The sequence below is a fragment of the Sminthopsis crassicaudata genome, chromosome 4 (genome assembly GCF_048593235.1).
Source record: "Sminthopsis crassicaudata isolate SCR6 chromosome 4, ASM4859323v1, whole genome shotgun sequence".
Classification (NCBI taxonomy): domain Eukaryota; kingdom Metazoa; phylum Chordata; class Mammalia; order Dasyuromorphia; family Dasyuridae; genus Sminthopsis; species Sminthopsis crassicaudata.
Genome location: NC_133620.1, coordinates 118,561,056 through 118,583,757, shown reverse-complemented (window position 1 = coordinate 118,583,757; position 22,702 = coordinate 118,561,056). Strand labels below are relative to the sequence as shown.

Genomic DNA, 22,702 nt, shown 5'->3' with positions numbered 1-22,702 from the left:
TATAATAATAATAATAGAAAAGTTAGATGACCAGATAGATAATCTCAGCTCTGCCTTTCATGAATTTTGTGAACCTGGATAAGTCAAATTAACTTCTCAAGACCTGTTTCCTTACCTGTAAAGTGAGGGAAATGAGATAAATTGTGAGGGAAAATGATTTCTAAGGTTCCTTCACCTCTTATACACATATAGTTTTCTGAGTTGCTTGGCAGTTTGAAAGACTCAAAAATTTTTGTCCTTCAGCATTGACTTATGAAGAAATGTTCCTTATCCTTAAAGAAAAGAAGTTCCCTTTCAGTTGTTTTTAGCTTTAAAAATAAGCCCATTTATGTTTCTGCATTTAATAAACCCAAGTATGTATAGCTTCAGGCTTCAGCTTGTATTCAAATCCCATCTTTCATTTCTAAAACAGTATATTCCCCAGGTATTCTAATACCTTTGTATTTCCAAAGTATGAAATATCCTGATTATATACTTCCTGTAGTTTCTTTTCTTAAGAATATTTGCATATCTAATTACTTTCATATGGGTCATATAAATCCTATGGAAATCATAACTTTTAGAACTTGGTCATTTTCCCTTACATTTCTGATAAGTCTTTGTTATAAATGCCTCTGTTGCCTACTTGTTTACTGTAAATTTGAAATTTCCATACTTCCATAAATGTAATTTTTGGAATTTCCATTTATATGTATGTTGATGTGCACTTACTATTTTATGCTCTTGAAAAATGCCACCATATTAATTTCTCTGAATTTTAATCATAGTTTCTGACCCTATGTTGTAAATAATATTGTCTGGTCACTTAACACATAATTGTTGTAATTTCTCCACAATTCAAGTGTTTCACACTCTTTATTAACTGGTCAGGAAAATATATATTCTCATTAATCGGAGAGAGACAACATGGGACAGTAGAAAAAGCATTAGATTCAGAGTCTCTAAATATAAGCTCTTGCTCTAGTTTTGCACTTACCTTGATTTGTGATCTCCTTGAGCAGCTCACTAATCTCAGAGATAAGGACATTGGACATAATCTCTGAAGTACCTTCTGACTTTTAATTTTTCAGTTATTCAAATGGTAATTTACCTTTGGTAATTTACCTTTGGTTAAATTACCTTTGGTAAATTAAAAGGTACTCAGTTTCATTGCATAACTCATTGCATAAGTTCAGAACCTGATCAACATAGTGACTTTTTTAAAAGAACAAATTGTATATAACAGATTCGCAAGTTCATATACAGTCCTCTTTTTCTTTGTATATTGCAATATTTGTATTTGCAGATCATCAAAGTTCATGATAAAAAGACATTTTAATTTTTTAAAGGATCATTAAAAATGTGAAGGTGAAGCATTCACTTAACCCACTCTGTCCATCTGCCTCTCCTTCCCCTCCCTCAATTTCAATTTCCTTCTTTAGAATATGGTCCTTATTATAAGCACCTAAACTGTCTGACCCTCTTGGCTGTCAAGTTTTGACCTTCCTTCTCAACACACACACACACACACTTTCACAATAATTCTTTGGTTTATTGTAGTATATCTTACTTCATATTGCTTGTTTATGTTCTAGATGGCCCAGATGATACTGTGATGCTGCTGAGTTGGAGCAGACTTTTTACGGATGAAGAAAACATTTTAAAACTTGAAAACTGAGCAAATAGAAATATACCTATTTAATTCTGTCCATGAACCAAATCAAAAATTATACATAGTTAGGAAAGATGGTGATCTTAAAAATATCATTATATTTGTGTAGTGTCTTCTCTATTCTAATTTCTTGGCCATTGCTATTAAGTAAAAGTGCACAAAAATAGCTTTTTTTTTTTTTAGCAAGATGTAACAAAAATTGAAAAGAAGTTGCTAATTTATATATTTGAATATGGAGTGAGATTTCAATGTAAATTTCACATTAAAAGCTTCTTTCATTTCTGTATAGTGAAACATCTGGAGAGAGTTGAGTTTATCCACTGCTTCCTCTGTAGTGCCAGAGCAAAAAGATAATTCCAAATGTTCCTTATCACCTTCAGAAGTTTATAACAATATAGGAATGATCTGTGATTTACAACCAAGTATGACTTAATACGTTCTGGGGAACTGCTTGAGATAAAGTGACTTTTCTAGGATCACTAGATACTAAGTGCCAGAGCCAGAACTTAAAACCACATCCACCTGGATCCTAGCCAAATCTTCTCCACTACACTATGTTGCTGAGAAGAATCTGAAAACAATAATAGAAATTTATCTGGAAAATATGTGAACTCTAAAGTCAAGTGTAAATGGCATTAAAAACTTGAGTAAAAAGTAAGATTAGTAAAGAATTATTTGTAAGTGTGATGCTGAAATCATCTGTCAGTCATGTCTACCACATGCCCAGAATTGTGCTATATGTCATTGGAGATAGAGTTAAAATATGAAACATGGCTTCTGCCCTCAGGAAGCATACAGTTTGATTGAAGAAGGGAAGGAATCTAATACTAATAAAATAACAATTAGGGTGAATATATATAATTAAGTACTATGTTATTTGGAATTTATTTTAAGTGTCAATAGGAGTTCCAAGAAGGAAGGATCATTATAAATTGGAGTAGTCATGGAAAGTATTCTCATATAAGGAAGAAATTTTCACTTTTTATGGAGATATTTTCTCTTTAAGGCAACTGCTTATCACCAGAGGAACTTCCTTTTTGAAGGAAAAAATAAAAGGAATGAAAAGGAGTAGGAAGAAAAAAATAAGGACAACAGGGGAAAAAAAGAGAGGAAAAAAAAAAAGAACTCTAATATATCAGGTATTCCCTGATATCTATGTTGAAAGTTGCCTCCCATTGGCCTAGAAATTATATCTTTACATGACTAATGACTTTTAAAATTATATTCCCATATAAACACAACTAAAAATAAATAACCTTCATAATTTAACCTGTGAATACTCCATACAAATTGTGTGTGTGTGTGTATATATATATATATTTTTTTTTTTTTTTTTTTGGAAGCTGGGGTTAAGTGACTTGCCCAGGGTCACACAGCTAGGAAGTGTTAAGTGTCTGAGATCCGATTTGAACTCGGGTCCTCCTGAATTCAAGGCTGGTGCTCTGTATCCACTGCGCCACCTAGCTGCCCCTAAATTGTATATTTTTTAATCAGGCTGCAATAAGATCTTTCCTGCTACTTCAATTCTTAAGCAGCCCATAGGATCATGGATTTAGAAATAAAGAGACTTTTAAAAGGCCATTGTGTTCTATATTACAGATGACAAATGACAGTATTATTTTTTGTCTGATACTTTTGTTTCATTAATCTCAATAATTTTTTTTACAAGTAACTGCAAGAAAACCTTTTTAAAGTACTGAGTAATACAGATAAAAGGGTTCTTTACTTTGACAAAACCTATGATAATCCTAACTAATGATAAAATATACTTCATGTCTCTCTGTAGTGATGCCAGAAATAATTGTCATTCCGTTTTATTTAATTATTCGTGGTATGTCAGGAAATTATTTGTATAAAAAGTCATCAATAAAACTTCTTTCAAATAATGTATTGTCAAAATTTCTTATCCTTCCTGAGATGACTTTCCTATGGAATTTTAGTCTACAAACCCCTTCTATCCACCCTTTCTCTGATAACCTTTGAAAATTTTCCCAAATTTCATGTGTTTGACTATGCCCAACTTTCCATTCAATTATTAAGGTGAAATGACCACATCTCTACAAAGTGCCAATCATTTCCATCCTAAAAACAACTAGTCTTTTATTTGGAAGGTTGGGGAGATCAGGGCTAGAAGAGCAGTTTCCCTCCTTAGTTCTCCATCTTTTGAAGGATGAAAAAATCATTAAGTAGAATTTTTAAAAATAACTGCTGCTCTATTTCATGAAGAAACAAATCTAAAATATATCTAAATCTTTGAAGTGTCTCTGTTTACTACTGTATCATCCTTCCATGCCAGGATTCTGATTTCTTTGGTGGCTTCTATTTATCCCTCCATTGAATTTTACTCAAATTTCTTTCCCCCATGCTTTACCCTTCTAGTTACTAAATGTCTTCAAATGAATATAAGTTCTTAATATAGAATATTGCTCCCCAACTTTTGCTAAATTCAGTTATTTAGTGCTGTCACAAGTCTCAATGTCAGAGCTTTGGGACAAATTCCCAGTTTCCCTAACCTAGTTATGTATTAGACTCTGTTATGATAGTTAAGATTCTGTATCCAGAGCACTTGCAGGGTTTTTTAATAACATAGAAACAACTGTTTTTAACAGCAGCCTCAGTTGTATAATAATAGTAGCTAGCATTCATTTAGAGTTTTAAGTAGTTGATGTGTATCTCAATTGATCATCCCAATGACTCTGAAAGGCAGGTGCTAATATCCTCATTTTGCATATAAAGAAACTGAGGCAAACAGTTTAACAGTCACACGGCTAGTAAGGGTCTGAGGCCAAATTCGAATTTGAATTTTCCCTACTCCAAGTATACAGTTCTATCTAATGCAATGCCATGCTGGTTTGGATTTTATCTAAAATCCTTTTCTCACCAGCTGCAATGAATCCTGTTTGTACCAGTTATACCTATAAGGTCAAATGGTTCTTCTTATATTTTAATCTCTAGTTCACCTTTCTTATTACACCTACTTTCTGTTTTATTACTGGCTCTTTTCTTGGGTTTTATATTCAATAAATTATATCTCTACCCTCTTGTTAGATTGTTTAAAAAAAAAAAAAAGTTACCATAAAAGATAAATACAAACACCTTTCTCTCTTTCCATTTCAATTTAAATATATTTTTGAAACATCTTTGAAACTCTAATCTAGCAGATATATGTTTCCCAGACCTTGTTAGGTGTTCCCCATCGCAATCAGGAGCTCATCCTTCATATATTTTATTCCATGGTCCCCCCCAACACACACTACATTCTTAGCTGATCACTTTCCAAATATTACTTGAGTTTCTGAAGCCCTTGCCTTCTATCAATAGATAGCGGTAGTTAAGATAGCAGCTGTATTCTTAGGGTCTTTAGTTCCTCATACAATTCAATAAGCATGTATTAAGCACTTGCTTTGTGCTGGGCACTGTGCTAAACACTGAGGGTACAAAGGCCTAAAAAACCCTCTAATTCTTACTCTTGAATATATTGTAATGAGGATTTTATCATGAAAGTATCTAGGTACATACAAGATACATAACACAGTATTTAAAAGTGCTTACAGGGAAAAATCTCTGCAACTGGGGGAGTCAGGAAGAAGGTTGGACTTGAGCAATTTTGAAGGAATCTAAGAAAACTAAGAAGCAAAGCAGGGCAAAACTTTGTGGGCGTGGTGGGGGGGAGAAGAGATGGAATGTTGTGTCTGAAGGATATCAAATAAGCCCCAAAATATTATCAGAACTATAGAGCTCATAGAGGTGAGGTAAGATGTGAGAAGATCAAAAACGTAAGAAGGAACCAGGTTATAAAGAGTTTTAAATCTCAGTATGTTTGGTCCTTAAAGTAATTGGAAGACACTGGACCTCCTCAAGCAGATGAATGTGAACAATCTATCCTTGGAAAGCTGAACAGCATAAGGATTGGAGTGGGGGTAGGAATACTAGTTAAAAGGCTATTGCATTTGTACAGGTCAGGGAAAATGAAGGCTTGTGCTAAAGTTATGGGTGTATGAATGGAGGGGAAAAAAGAAATATATGTGACACACATAAAAGTAAAAAGGACAAGACTTAGCAATAAATTGGATGAGAGGGAAAACTCAAGGATGATCCAAGCTTGTAGCTTTTGAGGGGAAGATGATGGTTCCCTCAACAGTGATTAAATTCAGAAGGGAGAAGGGTTGGGGATGGAAAGATGAAATATGTTTTGGACATCCTATAGACTCTATGAGACATTTGTTTTGGGATAGACAGCTGGATAGCATAATATATAGAGTACTAGGTCTGAAACCAGGAAAATTCCTCTTTCTGAGTTCAAATCTGGCTAACACTTGGCAGCTATGTAACCCTGGACAAGTAATTTAACCCTATTTGTCCCAGTTCCTCGTCTGTGAAATGAGTTGGAGAAGGAAATAGCAAATCACTCCAGCATCTCTGCCAAGAAAACACTTGCAGATACATATTTCCTAATCCTTGTTAGATGTTCCCCATCTCAGCCAGGAACTCATCATTCCTATATTTTAATCTATAGTCCCCCACATTCCTTTCTTAGCTGGGGTTCTAAAGAGTTGGGAACAACAAGAACTCATTGAGAAGGAAGGAAGTAGCTACTTGTAGGTAGTTACTTCTAGGAAATGATGCCAGGCATTCCCAGGTGCTTTCAGGTGAGAGATGATCCAAAAACGGACAGAAAGAATTATGGTGTTAGTGACTGCCTACAAAGGGGAGCTAAAAGAGCCATCACCAGGGGAAGGCTTTTACAAGGCCCTGAAATTTCAAGGATGCTGATGGCACTGTTTTACTTAGGCAGGTAGAAACAATTTAATTTAGCACCTAGTTAGCAAGAATAATGAGTTAAAATAGGAAGCTACCAGATGGTGTGCTTCCTTCCTAATCTTGCCAAACAGAGGGCCTGGCTTAGAGTGAGTCACTTGTCACCTCTCTAACTGATGCTTTAGAAAATGCTTTGTTCCTTCTGGCCATCAAAGCAGACACCAAGGCCTGTACTATCCTCTGCCTTGCTGCCATATGTATAACTCCAACCTCTACTTTTCACCTCTTTCTCATGTTATTCTCATCCTGCCCCATGATGGGATTTAATTGAAAGTAGAAGTCCATTATAACCCTAGTATGGGCAAATTCTCAAGGCATGGGTTTCCTGTGATACATGAGGAGACCAATTTACAGCAGTGATGTGAAGTTAATGGAAGGTTTTTGACTAAACATAAGAAAGGACTTACCTATCAGAACTCTCCAAAAATGAATCATTTCAGTGGGTAACTGCTTTAAGATCTGCAGAATAGTTTATATACATTTCTGAAGGAGGGATTAAATTTGATCTGTTTGCCCCCCCCTCCCCAAGAATAAAGCCAGAAATAATGAGTATAAAGTGCAAAGTCAAATCAAGTCTCAGTCAGAGGGAAATTTGCTTTTGAGTTGTTTAATCATGTCTGATTCTTCCTGACCATTTGTCCATGGGGCTTACTTGGTAGATAGTGGAGTGATTTGCCATTTTCTTCTCCAATGTAAAGTGACTTGCCTAGTGCCACTTAGTGTCTGAGGCTGCATTTGAATTCAGGTCTCCTTGACTCTAAGCCCAATACTCTATCTACTGAGCCATCTAATTACCTTCCTAACTACTAGTTCTGTAAACAAAATCCAATGAATCATTTCCTCTTTTACTCATTTTATCACTTCTTGTTCCCAGAAGGCTGTGACCAATTCAAAGTAGTACAACAACTGATGATGTAAAAACCCAATAAGTCAGTTGTGAAATTTAATTTATTTGGGTATATATATATATATGTATGTATATCAGCTTAAACAGAATTTTATGGTGAAAGAAAGTATCAAAACTCTTTTATTTTATCAGTTAGGAAAATGAGCCCCAGAAAAATGAAGTGTTTTACTCAGCATCAGGAGGCCAATTGTTCTTAAAGCCAACTCTTAAACCCTAGTCTCTGGACTCCTCAAACAAATGAGGTTTTTTTCCACTTGACACCTCACTATTGTAATATGGCTTCTGTGTTAAGCAAAGGAAACAAGGGATCAGAGATTTAAAGATGGAAGAGACTTTCAAAGACATTTAATTCCGTTTTCTGGTTTTCTAGATAAAGAAACTATGTCCCAGAGCAGTCAAGGAATTTGTCTAAATTCTTAGTAAATAAGGTAGCAGAGCAGGGATTTTAACTTATCTTTCTGACTTCAAATCAAGCACTCTTTCTATATTCTCCTCCTCTCTATCTCTCTGTTTCTGTCTCTGTCTCTCTGTCTGTGTGTGTCTGTGTGTGTGTGTCTCCCTCCATGTCTCTCTCTCTGCTCTCTGTGCTCTGTGTGTCTGTCTCTCTGTATATATGTAAAAACGCTTATGTAGTATGTATATGTGCATGTGTGTGTGTATATATGTGTGTGTGTGCATGTCTGTCTGTCTGTATATACACATACATAGATACATATATATGTAGTCTTTGGGAAATACTTTCCAATGAATCTGATCTTCCCTTATATTGCTGGCATTCAAGGAATGAATATAAACTATCACAGGCTGATGACAATCATTTCCTCTGTTTTCTTTTACTTTAATCTTTTGGCTAGATTTTCAAACACTTCTAAGCATTTGCTACTTTTAAGCAGGAAAAAAGTAAACAAGCAGGTGCTATAATTTTAAAAAATAGCTTTGCAAAAAAAAATTAACAACAATGAAAGGCCCCCACAGAAAGTTATGATTATGTGGTGGAACTTCTCAGTGGCCATGTGTGACTGAAACAATACCATCTTAAGCATTAGCTGACCACACCTAGTATATTGTTTGGCCTTGATTTATTAAAATTACAAACCAGTAGAAAGGATCCGATTTTTTTGTTTCCATGTTCTTTCTTTACATTTGGGTTAAGACTGTTTAAAGCTCCTTTGTCTCAGAGTCTGGTTCAGAAAAGGAAGATCTGAAAGGCAGCTTTACCATTGTGTTAACAATGATATTGTTATGCAACCAGACCCTGCATCATTCAATAGAAAGGGATGAAACAACCACTTTTGTCTCCATGTTGAAGGCTGCAAGAGTTCACAGTTGTTGTAACTCCTCTGTGCATGAAGAGAATGGACATCTGGTTTGCTTCCACCAGGTGCTGTGTTCACCTTCCTAAAAGTCCTGTTTGCTTCTCGGGGGCCCTGATGTTTTAATCCCCTCTTGTTTGATGCAATGTCGAACACCCAGGGGTATGGCCCATAGCCCCAAACCATCTGTTTCCTAGTTACATTAGCAAAAGCCAAAGCGTGCCTTTTCTCTCTTGGCTTACGTTTTCCAAATGTTCCTGGAAGCACTTTGTAAAGCATTAAGAAGAACCCTAAGACTCAGGGCTAGCTTTACAAAATTGACCGTGAAATTTAGTCAAACGGTGATGAAAGTGGCCAGCAATTGGCAAACATTAAAAAAAATTTTTTTCTTATGTTGAACCAAAAGTATAAGAAAGTACTGATTTACCAGAAAATGCATCCTTTTAATTCTATTTCTTAGTCTTTTATGATGACCAAGAATATTCCAGTTTATAAACTGGGAATTGATTCTTTGAAACTAGCACTGACCTCCCTTTGGATGAGTATCTTTTTTAGATTTACACACACTCTGAACATGTTTATAATATAAATGCTCCGCCTGAGGCTGATTTGTTTCAAATTGTTGCAGGAATTCCAGGAAACCGAGAGGCTGCTGGCTGGCATTTCCTGGTGTTAAAACCAGAGGTTTCCCCCTCATTTATGAGAATCCTTCCATTAAGACTGCTTCTCTAGCATGCAATCTGTTTATTGTTTTGGAAATAGCAAAAGCATGGAGCAGACCAGCCATTCATTCTCCAAATCAGATCTGTTGTGTTGCTAATTTGATATGGCTTCTCATAAGAAATAAAAAAGTTGATTTTTACCCTCTTTACCTAGAAAGTTATTTGAACTTCAAAAAACAAGTTGTTTTCAGTATTGACCTTCATTTCTTTAGGCTTTCACACACTGAAGACCTACCTCTTTTCTGGTCTAAAAGGGGGAGGATGGACAGAGAACACACATGCAAAAAAAAAAAATGCAACTTGGAAGCATGCCAATTGGCAATGCCCTATGATCAAACACTTTGGAATGCTGGCTGCCTTTGCCATCGTCATCTTCCAGATATTAGGTATCCAACTGCTGCCTGACCTCTTGACTCTTTTACTAGGAGATCAAAATTGGAATGTAACAGTGATCTGGCCCCTAGTTATGACTTATTTTTTTCTTTCTTTTCTTTTTTAATGTTTAATATATTTTCTCACTTACATGTTAAGACAATTTTTAGCATTCATTTTTACAAAGTTTTGACTTCAAATTTTTCCCCCTCCCTCCCTCCCTTCCCTTCTTCCTAAAACCCCAGGCAATTTGATATAGGTTATATATGTGCTATCATGTAAAACATATTTCCATATTAGTCACAGTTGAAAAAGAAGAAACCGATCAAAAGAAAAAAAAAACATTCAAAAGAATAAAGTAAGTGAAAGAAAATACATTTTTATCCATTCATTTATCTGCATGTGGATAGAATTTTCCTTAGTGAGTCCTTTGTACTTATCTTGGATCACTGTGTTGCTGAAAAAAACTGAATCATTCACGGTTGATCACCCTACAATGTTGCTGATAGTGTGTAGAATGTTTTCCTGGTTTTGCTCAATTCACTTTACATCAGTTCCTACAAGTTATTTCCAGGTTTTTCTGAAATCTGCCTGTTCATCATTTCTTATTGCACAATAATATTTCATTACATATACCACAACTTGTTCTGCCATTTCCCAATTTGCAGACATTCCCTCAATTTCCAATATTTTACTACCAAAACTAGTAATGGTATTGCTGGGTCAAACAGTACCACAATTTGGCTCCCCTTTGGGCATAGTTCCTAGTTGTTTTCCAGAATGCTTGGCTCAGTTCACAACTCTACCAACAGTGCAATAGTGTCCCAGTTTTCTCAAGTCTCTCCAACATTTATCATTTTTCCTTTTTTTTCATATTAGCCAATCTAATAAGTGTAAGGTGGTAACTTTTAATTTATATTTCTCTAATAAAAAATTATTTAGAATACTTCTTCATATGACTATAGATAGCTTTGATTTCTTCATCTGAAAAGTGCCTGTTCGTCTCCTTTGACCATTTATCAATTGGGGAATTACAAGTATTCTTACAAATTTGACTCAGTTGTCTATGTATTTGAGAAATTTGAGATACTTGCTGTAAAAATCGTTTCTTACCTTTCTATTTTCCTTCTAACCTTGGTTACATTGGTTTTGTTTGTACAAAAACTTTTAAATTCTATATAGTCATAATTATCTGTTACATTTTATAATGCTCTCTATTTCTTGTCTGGCCATGAATTCTTCCCTTCTCCATAGGTCTGACAAACTATCTTTTCTCTTCTCGTTTGCTTATGGTATCACCACTTATATCTAAATCATGTATCCATTTTGACATTATCTTAGTATGATATGTGAGATGTTGCAACCTGTGAGATGTTGGTCTATACCTAGTTTGTGTCCCATTGTTTTTCAGTTTTCCCTGCAGATTTTATCAAATAGTGAGTTCTTATTCCAAAGGCTGGGGTCTTTGGATTTACAATAGTCATTTACTATTGTTCTTATGTATCTAATCCATTCCACTGATCCACCATTCTATTTCTTAGCCATATAGTTTTGATGATTATTGTTTTATAACATAGTTTGAGGTCTGATATTGCTACACCATCTTCCTTTGTAATTTTTTTTCATTAATCCCTTTGATATTCTTGGCCTTTTGTTCTTCCACATAAATTTTATTCCTGTTTTTTCTAATAATGTTTGGTAGTTTGATTGGTATGACACTGAATAAATAAATTAACTTAGATAGAATTGTCATTTTTGTCATATTAGCTCAGCCTACCTATGAACAATTGATATTTTTTCAGTTGTTTAGATCTGACTTTATTTATGTGAAAATAGTTTTGTAATTGTGTTCTTATATATAGTTCCTAAGTTTGTTGTAGCAGACAGACTCTTAAGTATTTTATACTATTCACAATTATTTAAAATGGAATTTTTCTATCTCCTTCTGGTAGGCTCTATTCATCATATAAATACATGTTGATGATTAATGTGCATTTATCCTGCAATTTTGCTAAAGTTATATTGATTATTTCAAGTTTTTTTAATTGATTCTTTAGGGTTCTCTAAATATACCATCATGCCATCTGCAGAGTGATAGGTTTCTTTCCTCATTGCCCATTCTAATTCCTTCAATTTATTTTCCTTTTCTTATTACTTTGTACTAGTACTTTGTTGAATTTGTATCCCTACTTCAATGCTTCAATAATAATAAGATTCAATTCAATCTTATTGGGAAGATTTCTAACTTAACCCCATTACTGCTAATGCTTGCTGATGGTTTTACATAGATACTGCTTATCATTTTAAGGAAGATTCCTTTTATTCCTATAGTCTCTAGTGTTGTTGTTATTTTTTTATATAGAAATGGGTGCTGTATTTTGTCAAAAATTTTTTCATCATTTTTTGAGATAATCATAGGATTTTTGTTGATTTTGTTAATGATATAGTCATAACTGCTGATAGTTTTCCTAATATTGAACCAACTCTGCAGTCTTGGTATTAAATCCCATCTGGTCATAGTATATAATCTTTGTAATATGTTGTTTTAATCACCTTGCTAGTATTTTGTTCAAAATTTTTGCATATATATTAGTCTATAATTTTTTTCTCTGTTTTGGCTCTTCCTAGTTTGGATATCAGCATCATATTTATGCCATTAAAGGAGTCTGGTAGGTCCTCTTCACCTATTTTTCCAAGTAGTTTATATAATATTGGAATTAATTATTCTTTAAATGTTTGGTAGAATTCATCTGACTCTGGGGATTTTTACTTAAGGATTGTTTGCTTGTTCAATTTCTTTTTTAAAGATAGGGTTATTTAGGCATTCTATTTCCTAATCTGTTTATTTAGGTAATTTATATTTTTGCAAATAATAATTGTTTTTGCTCAGATTATCAGATTTATTAGCATATAGTTGGGCAAAATGTTCCTTAATAATTGCTTTAATTTCTTATTCATAGAATAAGAAACCCTTTTCATTTTTGATACTGAATATTTTATTTTCTTTTGTTTTTTAATCAAATTAATCAATTGTTTATCTGTCTTATTGTTGCTGTTGTTTTTTTTCATAAAACCAGCTCCTTTTATTAGCTTAATAGATTGTTGTTTTTTTAATATTCAGTTTTATTAATCTTACCTTTGATTTTCATCAAATTTGATGCTCAATTGGGAATTTTAATTTGTTGTTTTTCTAGTTGCATAAGTTGCATGCCCAATTCATTGATCTGCTCTTTATTTTGTTAGTGTAATAATTTAAAGAATAATTTTTCCCCTGAGGACTATTTTTGAATAAGGAATCCCACAACTCTCTCTCTGTCTCTCTCTGTCTCTCTCTGTCTCTCTGTCTCTCTCTGTCTCTCTGTCTCTCTCTCTCTCTCTCTCTCTCTCTCTCTCTCTCTCTCTCTCTCTCTCTCTCTCCATTTGGTTCCCTGAACCCCGGACCCACCACTAGACTTTATCATTTAACACCCTGACCACCAGGAACCCTAATCTCATTTTGGTTCCCTCAATCTAGACCTCATCATTTGGCTCCCTGACAAAAGCCTAAACCTCATCATTTTTACTGCATCCCATAAATTGTGGGATATCATTTCTATCATTTTCTTTAATAAAATTATTATTTCTATGATTTATTCTTTGACATGATTCTTTAAGATTAGATTATTTAGTTTCCAATTAATTTTAATCTATCTTTTCACTGTTCTTTGTTGAATGCATTGCATAATGATTCAAAACAAATATATTTAATATTTCTTCCTTTCTATATTTGGTTTTGAGGTTTTTGTGCTCTAATATATAGTCATTTTTTATGTAGCTGACATGTCCTGCTGAGGCAAAAGTATATTCATTTCTGTTCCCATTCAGTTTTCTCCACAGGTCTGTCTATCTAACTATTCTATTGCCTCTTTAATTTCTTTCTTGTTTCATTTTTGGTCAGATTTATCAAATTCTATGGTACCTTTTACTTTCCTTACCTATTTTCATTGGGTCTATTTTTGCTTTTGCTCTGTCTGAAATCAGAATTGTTACCTGCTAGGTTTTTGGGTTTTTTTGTTTTTGGTTTTTTTTTTGGGGGGGTTGGGTTTTTTTTTTTGTTTTTTTTTTGCTTCAGTTGAAGCATAATAGGTTCTTCTCCAGCCCCTTACATTTACTCTGTGTATGTCTCTCTGCTTCAAGTATGTTTCTTATAAATAACATATTATAGAATTCTGATTTTTAATCCACTCTGCTATCTGCTTATGTTTTATGGGAGAATTCATTCCATTCACATTCACAGTTTTGATTACTAACTGTGAATTTCTCTCCATGCTATTTTTCCTCCTATTTGTCCTTTCTTTTTTCACCCTTTCCCTCCTTAGCAGTGTTTTGTTTCTTTTATTGCTTCCCCCAGTCTGCTCTCTCTTTTGTCAGTTCCCCCCCCCCAATTTCTCTCTTTCCTTTTTTCCCTTCCTACTTTCTTATCAGGTAAGATTGATTTCTATATTCAACTGCTTGTGCATATTATTCCCTCTCTGAGCCAGTACTGAGCTAGATTGATGAGATGACTACCACGCACCTTCCCATCTTTCCCTCCTCTGTAATAAGATTTGTCATAATTCTTCATGAGAAATAATTTACCCCATTCTACCTATCACTTACTTTTGCCCGGTATACCCCTCTTTCTCATCTCTTAATTTTTTATGTATTCCCTCCAATTTACCTTATACCCACAATCTCTATCTATGTATTTTCTTCTAGCTATACTATTAGTGGTACAATTTTTAAGAATTACAAGCATTATTTCCCATGTAGGGATGGAAACAGTTCAGCTCTGTTGAACTCTTTATATTTTGGTTTCACTTTTTACCTTTTTAGACTTCTCTTGATTCTTGATATTGGAAACAATTTTTTTTTGTTCAATTCTGATCTTATTATGAAAGCTTGAAATTCTTCTATTTCATTGAACAACCATTTTTCCCATGAATGCTTAATTTCACCAGTAGCTGGTTCTTTGTTGTATTTCTAGCTCCTTTGCCTTAGTTTTGACTTTAAATAGTATGTAATCATTAATTCAATGTTTATTATGTCTTCAGATTTGGTCAAATGTATCTTTAATTTTTTTTTTAATTGAGCACCCCACTGAAGGTCACTGCATTGTAATATTAAAGCTTAAAAAAGAAGGAGCCAGGGAAGAAACTTCCTTTTTGTAAGATTTGATACCATGCTAGGTTTACCCATTGACAGTATTGTTTAATGTATGCTAATCTCATTTAAGTTTAAATTTTCAATTCAGTAATAAAATGTATTAGAATTTTTCTTCTCTTTAGCATCTGATTTATAAGCAATACCCCATGTGAAATCTCCTCTCCCCAGTGGATTTTAAAATGTGAGATTTGTAATTTGTTCTATCTATAGATTTTTGACCCATCTAGGAAGGTCAGATGCTTCCAGGCCTACAGCCTGTACCCCATGTTTCAAAGAAAAGCAATTAAAACTCTAGCTAGCTGTATGGAGAAGTAATTTAATAGAAACAAGCAGTTGAAAATTATGGCCCTTGCCAATTTTTTTGAAATCCTTTTCTTATTTTCCCAAATTAATATGCTGATATATTTCAGGAAATTAATATGGATAGTAGGTAAGTGAACAGAAAAAAAAATGAGCATTTTGAATAGAATGTCACAGGGAAAAGCTTCTCATAATAGCAGCAGCACCCAACCTAAGAAGATCCTGTTGCCACAGAGAAAAAGAATTATTCAGCTCATTTTATCAATCTTTTTAATTTATATTCATATTTGATTCTGAGTCCCTGGTCACATTTCCCTATTTTTTCCATTTTGGCTCTTTCCTTGCCCATTCTCTTCTCTACTCCTTCCATAATAAACTCTTACTAATTGCACTTAAAAAATATACTTTCAAGTTTGTAGAACACTTTCCTGCCCCCATGAGGCAGTACAAGTATAAATGGGAATAATAATTTACTAACCACACAAGGGTACTATGCAAAAATTGCTTTGCTTATCTTAAACTCCATTTTACAGATGAGGATGGTGAATGGAGGACCTAAAGCAATGGTTTGCTAAACTTTTAAAGAGGTTTTTATGGATAATGATAAAAATAGAATAGAAATAACAGAAATCTGTAATATCACCTGGTTCTTCTGCCTGCTCACTCCAGACTGCTAGAAGATAGAAAACATAGTAAAGTGGGAAAAGTACTGATCCTAGAATCAAAGGGCCTGTGTTCAAATGGCATCTTTAATACTTATTATATAAACAGCCTTCCTTTCCTCATCTATAAAATAAGGATAAATCAGAGGGCTTCTGAGGCCCCCCCAGCTCTAAATTATAGCTTTATCTCTAAATCTCTAATATCAAAATATAATAGTTAAGCATAATAATCTATAATAGCTAAATATAATAATTCATAATATATCTAAAGATAATAGCTAAATATCATAATCCATAATATCTCTAAATCTATAATATCCAAATCTTCTTGAGTCTAAGACCAGTTCTCTATCCATTAATTCAGGCTGCTTCTTTGTATATACACATGCAGTTTTTAAATTCTTTCTTGATGCAAGTAAAACCAAAACTTTGTTTTTATCATTGTCTCCTGTGAAACCAGGCCAATTAAGTGAATTCAGATTCCTTAAATTCTTCTTCTGCAAAGTCTGATATAAGGCATGAATAACACTATGTCATAGATTCATGTGTTCTGTTGAGAATTCTGTAGAAAAAAATATGAAAAATGAACAGTCCCTATCCCCCTTAGTTCTAGAAGTCTTCTCAGAGACCTTTCTGTTGCCATCATTTACCTAATCCAAACTTCTTGAGTAAGCAGGGTCATCCCAGATTTTACTTAAACATCAATCAAAAATGTACTTAGAAACTGCATATGGAAATCCTTGATTTCTAAGTATTTTTGTTTAGCTGTTTGGAAGGCTTTACAAATCTCAACTCCATAATGTAAAGAATTTCCTCTTTTCAAAGCTTTCACTAGATTTCTTTGTAGGGCCTTTAAAAACTTTTAGCTGATAATCACTAGTATAAATACCACAATTAATATATTATTAACAAAAAGTTAGGCTGCTGGGTTGGATAGATGATTAGGACTAGAATTAGTGAAAAAGATTTGAATAATGAAGAATATATGGAAAAGACAGGTTATATTCTTTATTATTAGTAATAGCAAGAAAAATGGCTAACATTTATATAGCACTTTAAGGTTTACATAGTGCCTTTGCATATGTTATTTCATTTGATCTTAATGAGAATTGAATAAGGTTACTTAAAAAAAGAGAATCTGTTGTCCAAGGTAAAATTTTATCTCAGTTCTTCCTGATTCTAACTCTGCTGCTCTATCTACAATACTACATAGTTGCCTAGACTTGAAATGTTAGGGCATTTACAGAACACAGGATTGAAGGGATTTTTTTTTTTATGAAATGACATTTGGTCTTTGTTTCTACAACCAATTTTTTGTTGAGGTTGTTTAGTCCTGTCCAATTCTTTATGGCCTTATTTGGGTTTTCTTGACAAAGCTACTAGAGTAGCTTACCATTTCTATCCAATTCATTTTACAAATGAGCAAACTGAGGCCAATGGGGTTAAATGATTTGTTCAGAGTCACACAGCTAATAGTGTCTGAGGTGAGACTTAACTTGAGTCCTACTGACTCCAGGGCCAATGCCCTATCCACTATTCCACCTTGTTACTCTATGTAACTGTTCCTGTGAGCTTTTTCTTAGTGGGAATTTCATGTAAACTACAGCTTAGCCTGTGGATGCTATCTATTATAACTGGTCTTTACCTATATTAATAAGCACCTCCAGGGACTAGAAGATAAAGGCTTTCAGATTTGCTCCTTTCTGCTTCTTCTGGAGAAAATACCCCAAAAGTGCTTCTATTTGTCTCTAGATGAAAGGGCTCTCTCCAGGCAGCCACATCATACTACTGTATTCTCAGGAAAAGGAATCAGTTTCTTCTATGGGGTGTAGAGCTGCCAGGGGAAAACTAATCTCTGGATCTGCATGGAATCTAGAACTTGAGCCAATGAAGGATGTATGAGCATCTTGGCTCAAGCAAGCACATTAGCACATCATACAAGTCAATGGTAAATAACACCACATTCCTTTCTCTGCAGCCAACCCTGTGCCTCCACTGCCCCAGCTCTTCCATACAGACTTAGTTCAGGAAAAGGGATGCTGCTTACACAGTGACATTTACTGAAAGGTGGAATGAGGCTCTGAAAAGCCTGTTAGGCAGCCCTCTGGGCTGGCATCCACACCTTTCCCCACTAAGTTTTCTCCAATCACAAGCAACTGACCTTTACTTTATAGGTTAAAACTGTATTGTACTTGTGCTCCTTGCAAAGTGATTTTCAAAAAACAACTCTACCATAATAATAGAGAGAATGTATATAATAATAGTAATAGTAACTATTTATATAGTGCCCGCTAGGTACCAGACACTGGGCTAAGAACTTTTAAAGTTGGGTGGTTTTAATTTATAGAGTGTTTTAGGATTTGCAAAGCACTTTATGGATTATTTCCTTTGATCTTTACAGCAACTTTGTGAGAAAAGGTAAAGGAGAAGGGAAAGAAACAAGCACTTATTAAGCATCTACTTTGTGCCAGGCCTTGTGGTAAATGCTTTGCAAATATCTATTTTGATTCTCACAACTTTTATGAAGCAGGTGATATTATTATTCCTATTTTACAGTTGAGGAATATGAGGCAGACAGAAATTAAGTAGCTTGTCCAGAGTCACACGGAGTAAGTGTTGGAAGCCAGATTTGAACTCGGGTGCTCTTGATACCAAGCCCAAGTCACTGTGCCAACTAGTTTTTATTATTCCCATTTTATAGATGGGAAAATTGAGGTTAATAAAAGTTGTGATTTTTCCATGACTACAAAACTAATAAATGTCTGAGACAGGATTTGACTTTTGGTCTTTCTTCTAAGCACTTTTTTCTTTAAGCAAGATTGAACCTAGTCATGGATAAATTAAGATGGGACAACTGGGGTTTTGCCTGAGAGTACTGAATTTGAAAGGGGCTGGTAGTACTTGGCAGGCCTTCAGGACCATAAACAAAAGAGCTTAGAGAAAGAATAATTAGTTTTAAAATAGAAAAATATTAGATGTCAGGTTGAGGTGAACCCTCCCCTACCCTAGTCATTCCTCATCTCTCATTCTGAAATTTTTCTCAACATCCATTTAAGAAAATGTTTACTGGAGCCGCCTACCCATTTCCTTTGACTGAGAACACACTTTATGTCATATGCCCCAATCCCATTTTGTGGTATTTTCCCCAGGAACAAAAATTCCTGAATACAATTCTATCAGATGCAGCATCCCAGAGCAATGAGGGGCATTGAGAGATTATCAGTGATTCTTCAAAAAAGTTTATATCATCCAGGACACATAATTGCCTATTCTTTCCTTAAATATCTCCAGGAACAAAAACTATATCACATCCTTTGGGAGTCTGTTCCAAGGTCTTATTATATCATGAGTCTTCAAACCAAAATCTCTCCTGCTATAACACAGGCTTATGTATCTTTGAAATGATCACTATCTGCTCATCATCTGCTTCATAAAAACCCACCATATACTTGAGCATCCTCCACTAAAACCATTCTCCAAAGCTTAGAGGTGACTCCAGGTCCTCAAATGTAATGTCAAGTTCTAACAAATGTCACCAAGTGGAAGATTTCTTGGACCCAGTCATGGGAATCAGCCTGTTGAGTTCAGAGAGACACAATACCAGGTGTGATGCAGGCTAAGCTTTTTTTTTTTAGACCCAGTAACTCTAAAAGACTACTTATGAAATCTAAGATAAGTACTAAAGAAAACAAAATCTCATTTCACAACAACAAAAATTATCTAATTACTGCTAATGTGTGGTTGAAATCTGTAGTAAATCATCTCTAAATTAAGCAACCCATAATTCTTAACCTTTTTTCAATAAACTCTTATTTTTCCAGCTATCTGGTCACTCGAATCATGCTAATAAGTGTTTGTTGACTGATTGATTCCAATCTAGAAGATCTAATTTTTCTCTGGAGTTAAGGAGGTGAGAAGCTTGGCCCTGAGTGACCTTATGGTCTTTCAAGTCATTATCCTAGCTTCAGAAACATTGTTCTAACTTTCTTGCAAACCCATCTTATATGTGACTCCCTACACACTGGTCTATAGCATCAAGCACACACAAAAAAAACTTAAAGCCCAAAATAGGAGATTATATTTTAAACTTCTGTGATTTAACAGAAGGTCTCTTTTACTTCAAAAAATATATTTTCATATACTATTAGTAGCCAATAAAGTTGGTTTATATATAAGAAAGAAAAAAAGAGTCCTTTTGGAATGTCTTCCTATAGGAAGATTTGTGAAGAATAAAACCTTTAAATATCAATTATTAAAGAATAAAAAAAACTTTCCCAAGACAAATCACCTTCACGAGGTTGTGAAGCATTTTAAAGGCCAAATGTGGGGTCTTATATTTGATTTTGTAGGTAAAGGGGACCACTGGAGTTTATTGATTAGGAGAGTGATAGGATCAGATGTGGACTCGAATATGTTTCTTCTGAGATATATTTGGAGTGTAAGAGGTGTTCAAGGAGGACTAGCACCTCTGATGTAAGGGCTTGCCGAGCTGCTCATCCACCTTTGGTACCCATCTGGTACTCAATTTTCACCTGAGGCTCCAAGAAGCTATAGCATACACAGTGGCCATCCCCACAAATAGGCTAAACCAGGTTGAGGGTAATGAACAGGTGGAAGATTAATCTAGGTTTGGAGTTAGCATTCAACAGGCATAGTCTTAAAAAGGGTGGGTACAAGTTTATTATCGCTCAGAATCTTGATTTAAATGAGACATAAGAAAAGAGGAAACTCTAGCACAAAAGTAATACACAATTAACAAACACAGTGGCCACTATAACAAGCAATATACAACATATATCATCACCACTCGGAGAAAGCCCCAACATCTGAATTCCTTGGCTGGGAGGATGGTCACCACTATTCAGAGTCTGAGTGGGAGCCATTGCTCGGCAAGTTTGTACAAGACTTCCTAGTCCAAATCCTTTAAGTCCTTTTCCACTAAGGAATTTTTATAGGGTGAGAACAAAGAAGGCACTACACCAAATATTCCCATTTGATACATGACTCTTGAGACAGAAGAGCAGCCTCCCAGATATAGGACACTTCATCCTAAGAGGCCCACCAAGGAGAATATTTGTTCATTCTTTTAGGGGGATTGTATTTACTCAAAGAACTGGCCAGGTTTCTGGGGAAAGGATACTCATTGATTAATGCATAAAAAAGGATGGCCTTCCTTTCTTTATGCTTTCCTGGCATTCTATTAGATAACTACAAGCATGTTCTCATGTACTTAGCAAAAAGAAGTTATACTAAAGACATGATTGAGACTTACTTAAGATTCCTTACTCACTAGGACTCATTACAACAAACCTGGCAGTGAGTTGGGGAAAGCGGAGAGTGTGTCTATCTCACACATGTGAAGATTTCTTCTGGTGGGATGGACAGATAAGAATAGTTTTATTCCAAAGGTCATGAAGGAGGCTATTAGGGTCTACCTCTCAGGTTATCTTCATGAAGCATGGCTTAATTACTCCATATCTAAGTGATCTCCCTCTTATGTGGATTATATTAACTTTTCTGACTACCCTCCTCAGCCCCTTGTTTTTATTATATTCTGCAAGTATTTATGTAATTTATATTTATTTATCTATTTGGATATTATAAATTTATGTTTATTTGTGTGTGCATATATATGAAGGCACTCATGTATGTTATATATATATGTACATACACACATATGTATATATGACATATTTTATGTAAATACATGTTGGTATGCATATATATTTCTATAAATATATATTCACAGAGAAGATGTATGCCTGCGCATACATCTTCCCTATTAGATGTAAATTTCTGGAGAACAAGGACTATATTTTATTTTATTTAGCATTTAGGGGTCACTTGTTGTTTGTGGTTTGTTTTTGAAAAGAACCAGTGATGTCATGTCTTGATTCATGCATGAATTGAATTTAAGTGAGGCAAAAGTTACCCAAAGTCATCAGCTTCATTCTCTCTTCCAGAGTCATCAGAGTCCAATGGTAAGACAAATGGTAGAATGGGCAATTGCCCAGAATGCAGTGGATGACCGTGGCATCTTTGATGTCTGCTCAAACTCTAAGCATTGAACAGTGTCTGCTTCAATTACCTTCATGATGACCATTGGAACAATTGTTCTCAGCTGCCTATTCCCCAAAGGAAATCAAAAATATCAAAAAAATAAGGGAAGCAGTATCAGATCTTAAACTATATTATAAGGCAGTCATTATCAAAACTATCTGGTACTGGTCAAGAAATAGAAAAGTAGATCAATGAACAGTAGACCAAACAATACATAGTAGTAAATGATTATAGTAACCTTTTGTTTGCCCAATGCAAAAATTTAAGCTTTGGGGGTAAGAATTCATTATTTGGTTTTAAAAAATGTTGGGAAAGCTGGAAAGCAGTTTGGTAGAAATGGGAATAAACCAATATTGTGTGTCATTTACCAAGATAAGGTCAAAATGGATACATGACCTAGATATGAAAGGAGATATCCCAAGAAAATCAAAAGAACATGGGACATATAAGACTTATGGACAGATGAATAATTTATGAATAAACAAGAGATGGAAAGCATTATAAGGTATAAAATGGATTTTAATTTTTCCCTTTGTATACAACTCATACTCAACACAATTGTTCAGATCATCTGGTAAAGAAAATTCTTCCCATTTAGCCAGCAGTTTAGCTCTCTGTCCTAATTTAAATCTATTTTCATCTCTAAATCACTGTTTAAGAAGTATTTAGGTAAAAGAAATTAAAAAAAGGTATAACAGAGTATTTGTTATATA

At 34.4% G+C, this 22,702-nt stretch overlaps 1 protein-coding gene across 4 annotated transcripts in view; it reads left to right on the top strand.

Moving 5' to 3' along the window:
* FAM120B (family with sequence similarity 120 member B) overlaps window positions 1-1,741 on the top strand; it is a 121,993-nt gene extending 120,252 nt beyond the window's left edge. For all 4 annotated transcript variants that reach the window (XM_074309276.1, XM_074309277.1, XM_074309274.1 and 1 more), the window contains one exon: window positions 1,575-1,741. In XM_074309276.1, coding sequence (XP_074165377.1) covers window positions 1,575-1,657 — 83 coding nt within the window. In that variant the 3' untranslated portion in view covers window positions 1,658-1,741. The remainder of the gene's footprint in view (window positions 1-1,574) is intronic.
* Window positions 1,742-22,702: the final 20,961 nt, after the last annotated feature.